Source organism: Lutjanus erythropterus, chromosome 4 (genome assembly GCF_056507025.1).
Source record: "Lutjanus erythropterus isolate fLutEry1 chromosome 4, fLutEry1.hap2, whole genome shotgun sequence".
Lineage (NCBI taxonomy): Eukaryota > Metazoa > Chordata > Actinopteri > Lutjaniformes > Lutjanidae > Lutjanus > Lutjanus erythropterus.
In genome coordinates, this window is record NC_139320.1 from 40,418,754 (window position 1) to 40,429,828 (window position 11,075).

At 39.9% G+C, this 11,075-nt stretch overlaps 1 protein-coding gene across 1 annotated transcript; it reads left to right on the plus strand.

The window, feature by feature from the left end:
- The first annotated feature begins 3,542 nt into the window (after positions 1–3,542).
- Positions 3,543–10,874, plus strand: ywhag2 (3-monooxygenase/tryptophan 5-monooxygenase activation protein, gamma polypeptide 2). Its single transcript, XM_084717979.1, has 2 exons — positions 3,543–3,807; positions 8,753–10,874. The coding sequence occupies exons 1-2, from the start codon at positions 3,721–3,723 to the stop codon at positions 9,407–9,409; spliced, it is 744 nt and encodes a 247-aa protein (XP_084574105.1). The 5' UTR covers positions 3,543–3,720; the 3' UTR covers positions 9,410–10,874.
- The last annotated feature ends 201 nt before the right edge of the window (positions 10,875–11,075 follow it).

Below are 11,075 nucleotides of genomic sequence, written 5' to 3' on the forward strand. Positions count from 1 at the left end.
CTCAGATTACAGTTCAGGGACGCCCTGTGAGCATGCCCTGCAAAAATGATTACATCATGGTTTAAAAAAAAAATACAGAAAATTTAAAGTCAAAATGTGGGAGACAATCCAGGAATCTGTGTGGCATAATGCTCATAATAAATGATCATCTAGTCCTTAAATTCAGACCAAAGCTTGCTTTACCTTGAAAAAAATGATTCTAGAAAAGAGAAGGACAACATTTAACATAATTTTTTAGTAAATTGCAGAGCCAGGGGGAGATTTTTACCCTTAAAAATTCTGTTTAAAGGTGCAATATGCTACATTTTCTTAAAGATAATGTATAGATTCAATAAACATAATCCCTTCCAGTCATCACTTATGACCAATTAGAAGTATGTAGTGATGGCTGTTTCTGCAGAGACCCTGCCCTAATTATTTTCTCATTATTTTGCTGAGCTTAGGACCCACACAAAACATCTGTATTTGACATCCTGGAATCTTTCTGGTGCATTTATGAACAGCTCTGACAAATCCTACTGATTCCACCTTTAAACTCAAATCTCAGCTCAAATTGATCTAACTCGACACTTTGCTGCACACAAAGAAAATGTCACTGAATTTAACACCCTGCACATTTTTTATTGTTAGACTCTGCACTCAAATGAAACTGAAGTGTTTGCTGACCACTGAAATAACATGAATTTAGATATAAAACATGCATGAATGACTCACACACCAGACCGACTTTCAAAAATACAATTTTCAAAAGTAAGGTTTTGTCATACAGCAGAAATTACTATGCAATCCCTTTAATTCATCTTTTGCTAACTAAACACTTCCCCAAACCCTAAATGTCCCCAAATGTGTCCCCATTTATATGTCTGCCGGTCACCGTGGTGATGAGCCCACAAAACAGCAGCTTCTCGACCGTTAAAGACTCCTCATAAAACTTTATGTGCCTGTCTGTTTGCTGGAGACCAGTTCTCATTTTGTGACCTCTGAGCTGTCCAGGAACACAAGGCTTCTGACCCCACTGGTCTCCGAGTCACTGAAGCTCACTCTCGTGTTACAAGCAAGTAAACTAAAATCTGATTTACCATGGCCAAATTAGTCAGTAAAGTGTTCTGCTGGGGGGAGGTGTAATTTCCACTGTGGATAGGAGTACATATCCCCCTCACTTTTATTGTTTTAAGTTGATTTTCTTTCTTAAATCTGCTTGAACATCGTCTCCTTACTGTCCAGCCGCCATAGTCCAGGTGAGAGAAGATCTGAGCTGCTGAATACACTAATTTTAGTTGCCGTCAGTTATATTGTGCACTCAAAGCAATGACCTTAATGAGCAGCAGCGGGTGGTGGGGTGCCTTTGCAAAGTTTCTTTGCCCTGGGTTTGTCTCTCAGGCTACATACCAGCTGCCTATACTGTGACGGTTGCCAGCGATGCATGCAGCATGAGAAGATGACCTGCAGGTGAGTGCTCAGGGCTGGAAAAGGCACTGGCAGCCTCATTTTCAGGTCAAAAATCTTCTTAAAAGTGTGTAAGATTTAGAGGCATCTAGCAGTGAACCTGCAGATTGCAAACACCTCACCTCACATTCCCCTTCCAAGCATGTAGGAGAACCTACGGTGGCTGTGAATCATGAAAAATGTGAAAAATACCTTCAAGTGCACATTTTCATCCATCCATCCATTTTGTTCCTCTTATCTAGGATCAGGCTGCGGTGATACCAGGTTAAGCAGGGTTAAGAGGCATTTTGTGTCCTCCTTTCATCAAAGTCTATTTAAAAAAATGTAATTTCACAAAGTCCAGAAAATAAATCTCTGTTTGAGCATGATTGCTTAATAAATTTGTGATGGTTTTTTTTATTATTATTTTCATTAATCGTCTCATGACCCCTCAGATTTATCTGGTGACCCTTTCTTGGGGACTGATCACTAGGTTGGGAAACTCTGGACTAAACTACCTGTACAGAAAATAAAGTAAACTAGCTCCACCTTAACCAGCTACAACAGTAAAATGTGATACACTGATGCAGCAGTTTTAACAGTCTAATAATGTCATAAATTATAACAATCACAGGAGACTTTCTTTTGCAGAGTGAGTGTTTTTACTTTTTAATTTTGAATGCAGAACTTTTGAAATTGAATATTTTTACATTGTGGTACAGGTGCTTTTATTTAAAGGATGCAAAAGGCCACGTCTAGAGCCAGTGTTTATCTCTTCTGGGCTACTGTAGAAACATGGAGGTGCAACATGACAGATTCCATGGAAAAGGATCCACACCATCTGTTAATTTAAAGGGTCAGTCTAGAGTAATTTCTTTTTTAGCTAATGTTAGCTAGCAAACAATGTAACATTTTGTCAGCATTTTTAGCTAGTTAACAAACAATGTAACATTTTGTTAAAATTTTGGCTAATGTTAGCTAGCAAACAACATAACATTACATTAAAATTTTAGCTAACATTAGTTACCATACAGTTTTTTTTTTTCACCATCTGGGTATGAAAGAGATTGGATGCAGGTATCATTTGACTGGAGAAGTATCAATACCTCATGGCACTGGGTCATTTCAAACAGTAACTTAAAGATACTGAGTACCAAAACCCGATCTTAAATATCAGTCAGCAAACAATGTAACATTTTGTTAACTGTTGGGCTAAAATTAGTCAGCAAGCAATGTAATGTTTTGTTTAGTTTTTTAGCTAACATTAGTAGGGCTGTGCAGTTTTGGTACTGGGTTATTTCAATCAATACCTTAAAAATATAGAGTACTGACACCCAGCCCTAAATGTTAGTCAGCAAATAATGTAACATTTTTAACTTTTTCACCAACGTTAGCTAGCAAACAAGGTAGCCTAATGCTTTGTTTGCTTCTTATTCACAGGTGATTATAAACTAATGAAAACATACTTGTAAATATTATATTCTCTTTCTGCAATATTCTGACACTAAATCTCTGTAAATATTATGTACTGGGCCTTTTATCCTTCAGCTGATCACAAACATTCATAATCTAATTCACAAAATTTTGGAAATACAGGATTCTCACAGGACAGGAAGGGTATAGAAAATTGTAATGAGGTAACTAAAACTGTCAGACAAATGTAGTGCAGTAAAAAGTACAGTATTTGCCTCTGAGATGTAGTGGGGTAGATGTATTTTGTAGTATAAAATGGAAAAAATCAAGTACTCAAGTAAAAGCACCTCAAATTTGTTCTTGAGCACAGTACTTGAGTAAATGCACTACTTAGTTACATTCCACCACTGCCCGTCCTGCCCCACCAGCAGCCCCCACAGTGAGATGCTGTGTCACACCTACCCCCTCCTCACCATTATTAATCAGTTTGTCCACGCCTCTTCCTCCAGATGACTCCATTTCCCATAAGACCATTCGCCCAGCTGCTCCCATCCATCCATCCATCCATCCATCCTCTGGTTCCCATGTATGGAGTGTTACATCATTGGCACAGACACCCACCTTTCTGAGTGATGACGCAGCCCGGGGAGAGTGTGTGAGGAGGAGGAGGCGGAGGAGGAGGAGGAGGAGGGGTGAGTGAAGAGAGGAGGAGAGGAGAGGGTGTCCCGTCTGCACGGAGGAACAGACAGACAGCAGGGAACAGCTGCAGCACTAGGCTCGCGTAGGATTTCACTGCATTGCGATTTCAAATTATCAATCATTTCCATTTCCCCCAAACCCGAGTAGAGCCGCTCGACACAGCGACCAAATCTCATCTAAAACATGGTTGATCGTGAGCAGCTGGTGCAGAAAGCCAGGCTGGCTGAACAAGCTGAGAGATATGATGATATGGCAGCTGCTATGAAATCGGTAAGTCCATTAAAAATCAAGATAATTATGATTTAGATGTGTTTTCGTGATGTTATACCGCTGCTCTCTGTGCGTAAAGGCGCAAATCTCGACTGTGTTGGCTGTAAAACTGGACGTTACCCTGCCTTGATTTTACTGCACTACAATTAGACACCATATTAAAAAAAATCTTAAATATATTTATTATCTTTTCGACAATTTATGGACAGCGTACAGCCTTTTTTTCTCTGGAGTCGAGTCCAAATCGTCTGCTGCTCCTTGGGCGGTGCCTTTCTGTCGGCCGTGCGCCGTTCAATGAAGGCACAGGCTCTTATAATGGCCTGCCCGAGATTCATCTCTCGCTTTAATCAGGGACTCATATCATATAATGGCTCTGCTCCGTTGCATTTGCTCCTTTTTCTCCCCCTTTTTCCTCCCCTCCCTCCTTTATATGCCGAATTTATAAAGGCTACCGCTGCTGGGAGCCATGTGAGGTTGCTGCTCGGGAAAAAAGCCCATCAACTGCTCCTGCTCCTGCTGCCCCCTCCTCCTCCTCCTCCTCCTCCTCTTCTTCCTCTTCTCTTTGTCACATTAATTAAAACAAAATACATGATAAAAATCTCAGATTTTAGACTAGTTTTAAAGGATTAGAGGCATTTTAATTTTGATTCCTGCAGAAAAAAAATGCTCAAAAATGAGCTCTCAAACTCTTTCCTCCAAACAAACGTAGGAGGCAGTAGAATCTCTCTAGAATATTCTTTGTCATATTGCAGTGAGTCAATATGATCAGATTTGACTGTTGGCTCTCTTCTTCTTTACTGAATTCCTCACACGTGGTGTTTCGTCCTCCTGATATCGTGCATCAATTTGGAGTCATTTTGGGTTAATGACCCTGTAACATTTGATGCAAAGAGGATGACATGGCTGGCCTTTCTCAGCTCTTATTGGCCAGTGTTGAGGACAGGAGCCTTTGTCTCTGCTTTCCTTTTTTTTTTTACCACCTCCTCCTCCTCCTCCTCCTCCTCCTCCTCCCCCTCTTCCCTCTGCCCCCCTTTAAGAAATTCTGGGAACTGGATTCACCACCAGTGGCTTAAAAAAAACTGCTGTGTCACACCAGCTCAGACTGGAACCAAGAGCATCCTGGGAGTCCTATTAGCCAGGCCTGCGTGAGATGAGCTCACTCATGTTATAGATTAAAAATCGTGCTTTGAAAAAAACAGGAGGAACATTTTGTCTTATGCTCCTCAGGGGAGACGGAGTAAGTAAGCAAGCCCCCCCAACCACCCACCACTCACTCCGTGGATCGTTTGTCATCGAGGGTTTCTGGTTGCAGGAGGTGGGATGATGTGTGAGCAGGGAGGGATTCCTTTCCCTTTAAACAATCTGCCATGTCAGTGCGGTCCAAACTGGGCCCTTTTGCAGGGGTGTGTACTCTCCTCACTCTCTAATCAAAGGGAATCCCTCGCCATGGCAGCCAGAAATGACACACGACAACTGATCACATCCGTGTTCCTCATGAAAAATATGTCTCATCATTACAGACTTTTATGCAGCTTTTTCTGGCAGGTTTTTTATGGATATGCGAACAATCTTTTCATTATTGATTAAATCAAGACATTTTAAGATGTCACTTGTGATGAAAAATATAGAAAAAGAGGGAATATTCTGATTTGAGGAGCTGAAAACAGTGAATTCTTGCCATTTTTGCCTAAAATAAATAATAATAAAAAAAATACATAAAAACCCATTGATTATATGCATGCTGGTTTTTTTTTTAGCTCGAATAATAATAATAAGACATAAGAGTCATAAGACTGTCATTGTAGGCATCCAACAAAATCATGTTTGTTAACTCTCACGGATGTGAATGATTAAATATTTATTGATTAATGGCCATGACGAATTTTACAGATTAAAAACATGAAGCGATGGATTCGATTCTATGGATAGTCTTATTAATCATTAATAATTAATAGATTAATCGATTGTCGGTGTTTCCAACTACTGGTTAAAGAAACTGCACAATATTGACAACCCTAGTCACTCTCAGAGACCAGCAGCAACAGAAAGCAAGATAGAGGATAAAAAAACATGAATGAAAGGATGAAAAAACAGAATAAATTGATAAAAACAGGAATAAAAGGATAAAACAAGAATAAATAGCAAGCAATAAGTAGCATCCTCTGTCTACGGTATCTACTTAATAAATAAAAACCTTAAATATGTATACATAACTAAATATAATATGTAAATAATCTTGGTCGTTATGGAATCTAATTAATGTCAATGAAGCCCTTGAAATCATAATATTTGTGTTATTTGGATGCATTTCAGCAAATGCTTATCTCATATATATATTTACATATATCAGCATATCAATAATCTAATTGACATAGTATAATCTTTCCAAACATCAGTGCTTTATTTGATGTGATGACCTGTTAGTTTCCTTTAAAAAAAACCCAACATGAGTCATTTGATAAACTGAAATCTGCATCGTTTGACTTGTTGTTAGGCAGGTTGTGTAGGTTTGTGTTACAGTTTTGGACAGGCAGAACTGAAAGCGCCTTGGTCGCTATAGGTTGAGCTCTACTCTCCATCCACTCAGTGTGTGTGACGTCAGCGATCCTGCGCCATCTTTGTGCTCCTCTGCCTCAGCAGGGAATGTCAAAACTGAGAGATGAGAAATGTTAGCGCATTTGGGAGGAGCTTTTCAGATAAAAAGCAGATGAAAGCGACTAAATATTTATTTCTAATATATATGAATACTGTATATTTCAGTCCCTGTGCGGTTATTGATCTGACAGAAGCCATCTTCCAGCACGAGGTTGTTCTTCCAATCAAATAACCCTGAGTAATACAGCCTTTTTATAGCAACACAGCCTCTTTGACAACCACCCAACTATCAAACTGATCCGTCAAAATCTAAATTTAACCGTCTAACTGTTATAGATGTCACGGCGTGGTGTTTTAGACAGGTAAAAAGGTCAGTTTGAGCCAGAGAGAAGGTCACTGGGACACGTGAACCGCCTGTGCAGTGATGGTTTTCACTTACAGTGCAGCTGCCCCGGAGCGCTCGTGGGAACATTTTAGCCATCTCCAGACCTCCTTTCGCCTTCCCCTCCTTTCCTTTCCTCTCCCAACCCCCCACCGCCGACGACTATCTTGAATATTGTTCTCACTTACTAGCATTAGCTGTCCACGTGGCAGCTGGAGCTACTGGTGCACTAAATTAATGGATCGGCGTGGAAACTGGGAATTGCACTTGACAAGTGAAATATTGCTCATCTTCTGTGCTGTGGGCTGAACTGTTAGCCCAGAGTCTGTCATGGCTGGAGCTGAGGATTATTTTAATCATCGATTAATCTGTCGATCAAAGATCTTGTTTAATTGTTAATTGAGTCCAAGATGAATTCCGTATGTCTTTTATTAAGGTGTATGTTTTGAGATTTCTATACGTTTAATACAGACAGTAATAAAGAGATGGCAGGAAACATGACAGATCATGGTAAACATGTTAAACTCCCCATATCACAGGGTGCCCGCCAATGTGGCATCTTAGAATTGCTTTTTTTTCTGACCAATCATCCAAAACCGAAAGGTATTTAATTTACTTTGATATAAAACAAAGAAAAGCAGAACTTTTGAGAAGCTGGAACCATACAATAATTTTTTAAGAGATGTTCCTTTACCATTATTTCTTACCGATACAATACTGAAACCTGAACTTTGCATACCAAATGATACTGCGAACCGATCACGTTGTGCCCTTGGGCAATACACTGCATGCATAAGTGCGTACCCTAACCCAAGCCTGGATAAATGAGGATGGTTGTGGCAGGAAGGTGATCCAGCATAAAAAGCCTATGCCAAAATTTAAATATGCAGATGTGGTCTGCCAATCTAAAGTGGCAACTCCCAACAGGAACAGCCAAAAGACAAAGAAAACAGAGATGTTCCTGTGTGATACAAATTCAAATACCTGAACTTCATATTGGCTGATTGGAGTACCAATCTGATACCATTGGGTTAAAAAAAATAAAAAAATAGAATAAATGTAAAAATCTGTGGAACAGAATGGCCCTGCTACCTCCCAGGACCATGCTGTTCTGGTGTTAATATATTCTGTGGTATCAGAGTGGTGCATAAACTTGCGTGCTGGCAGATATCCAGCATTTTAGGCCACACTGGAGGTATTTTCAAGTTATCAACTCTAGTAATAATGCTGTATTCTCTTTGGTGATATGTAGGATTGTCGCAGCTTCAATATTAAATTGAAAGTCAGTTTCAGTAGTTGAAATCAAAGGCAAAGCCGTTCTCCCTGTTTTTTCTGTTTTTCTTCACCCGCTCTATCTTGCCACATCCGTCGTGTTTCTCAGACAAGCTCCCAGGAAGTTCGTTGTGCTATGAAGACAATTTTACATAGCGTCCAAACTGTGTAGTGACAATGTCACTGCACTGCGGCCCAAAAAGACTTTTTCGCATTAGCGTACATTGTGAAAGAAGCAGCTGAAATGACTCATTTCACCATCAGGATTCGATCCATTTAGTCCAAGAAAATTTGTTAAGTCTAGAAGTGCTGCACAATTTAATAATTTATCCTCATTCAAGTGAGCAGAGGTTCTAAACCAGAAGTTAGCTGTTAGATGGAAGACTCTACAACACTTGATTTATGGACCCAGCATGGAAGTTGGCCGGCTCTCACAGGCGTTAACAGAGGCCCACCTCCAACGTTATATCCAGTTCTCCTTGATACATCCATGGTTTCGGAATTAATAAATTACGTGGTATCAGATCAGGGCATGGACATTTTCTGATACTGGTATGACTAGAGTTGCCAACTCTAATAATAAAAGATTCTCATGCCCTTTGTGTGTAATCTGTATGCATTCTGGTGCTGTTAATCAAGGCTCGTGTCTTTGAGCTGATAATTAAACTGTCCATTTTCTTCTTCTGCTTCTTCCAGGTAACAGAGCTGAATGAGGCCCTGTCCAATGAGGAGAGGAACCTCCTGTCTGTGGCCTACAAGAACGTGGTCGGAGCCCGCCGCTCTTCCTGGAGAGTGATCTCCAGCATTGAGCAGAAGACCTCGGCCGACGGCAATGAGAAGAAGATTGAGATGGTGCGGGCCTACCGGGAGAAGATTGAGAAGGAGCTGGAGGCCGTGTGCCAAGACGTGCTCAACCTTCTGGACAACTTCCTGATCAAGAACTGCAGCGAGACGCAGCACGAGAGTAAAGTGTTCTACCTGAAGATGAAGGGCGACTACTACCGGTACCTGGCCGAGGTGGCCACGGGGGAGAAGAGGGCCACGGTGGTGGAGTCGTCGGAGAAAGCCTACAACGAGGCCCACGAGATCAGCAAAGAGCACATGCAGCCCACCCACCCCATCCGCCTGGGCTTAGCTCTCAACTACTCTGTGTTTTACTACGAGATCCAGAACGCGCCCGAGCAGGCCTGTCATCTGGCCAAGACCGCCTTCGACGACGCCATCGCCGAGCTCGACACCCTCAACGAGGACTCCTACAAAGACTCCACTCTCATCATGCAGCTGCTCCGAGACAACTTGACACTGTGGACAAGTGACCAGCAGGATGACGAGGGAGGGGAGGGCAACAATTAAAGAGAAACCACACTTCGAAAAAAAAAAAATATATGAAGGGCCGGTGGACTTTGGCAGCCGCTTTTGCCGATGATACTACCGCAGCAGCAGTTCTTTATTTTTCCATGTGTTAAAAGAAAAGAATCAAAAGAGAGGTGAGAGTGGAGGTTAAATCTTAGTTTAAATATATATAGAAATATATATACAGTTGAAAGGGGCCTCCGTCTTCTTGATTTTCTCTTTGACATTTGCCAAAACCACTGATATGTCAGTCAATCAGCCTGAAGTGGTTGTTGTTGGATTGAAATGGCAGCCTCACACTGGCATAGGAACTGATCTTGTTCTGTCAAGATAAGCTGCTTAGTTAGGTTTTTGCGTGATAGAGATGCATTGAGTCACTTGAGAGAGAAAATGCTTGAATGGGAATGCCTCACAAAAACTAGTTTGCATTGGTTCCAGTAAGTAAAGTAGTCTATATATGAGAAAGGGCCCTGAAAGCCATTAGCGTTAAACACACACTTATAACGAGACATAAGAGTTATAAACTTATTAATCCCCCCGTTAAAACAAAAAAAAAAAAAAAAAAAAAAATTAAAAGGGAATGAAAATGAGGACTCGGGTAGTAAAATTGATTCCCCTTTTGGCATCTCACAGATTAGTCTGTTATGTCACTGGAACCATAGATTCTTTTGGAGGTGAAGATTACTAAAAAGGCAGAGACTTAACAACATAAAACAAAAAAAACGACAAAAAAAATAAATAAAAGCAGCTTCAGAGTTTGTGGTTTACTTCTGTGTTTGTTTTATTAAATGCACTTGCCTACTATACTGTTTCTTCAGTGTAAGATGATGACAACAATAATATCGATAATTCAATATTGTGCATGCTGGTGATGTATTTATATACAGTAGCTTGACTTTATTAACTTATACTGTGGGTGTTAAGTATTCATATGATTGAGAAAAACAGGCTTTGTCTGATGTTGATTTCTAATTTCTAATTTATTTTGTTTTTGTTATGGTTTTTTGATTTGCTATACCAAAATGGTGATCGTAAAAATTGAACCTGTAATGGGCGTTGCTATAGTGACATGCAATATGTGTATTTAATTTGTTAATGAAAGAAAAAAAAGGAAGATAAAAAACTCCACCAGTGATCACTTAATCTTACCAGCTGGTGTTTGTCACATTTTGAAGTATGATTATGATATATTTTGTTCTTTGAACAGTATTTAAGTACTTTTTTCTGTCATGCTATCCAGTTTTAATAATGGTGAAGTTTTCAGAGCTCAATGTTTCTGTTATGAATTCACAAAACATGGACCATATTTTATTTCTGACAGTATACATTTTTGTTTTGTTTGTTTGTTTTTATACATTTTAGCTGTTTCTGAGTGACAAAATATCTTGAATGTGAGTCATTATGTAGCAGTTGCACAAGAACCGAAATAATAGCTATGATAATAAAAAAGAATATGACTAAATTATACATACACCATTTCCGTGGTGGTCTAGTGTATTGTTGTATCGTCACCCATGAGAAAATTTTGTTTTTAAAACCATTTCATAGAAACAGAGTTTTGTTTTGTGCCCAGAGTACGGTATGTGCTTTCTTTTTGTGCCTGTATCATTATTTAATATGCCTCATTTGCAAGTTAACCTTTACAGAAAAAAAAGGATTTATCTGC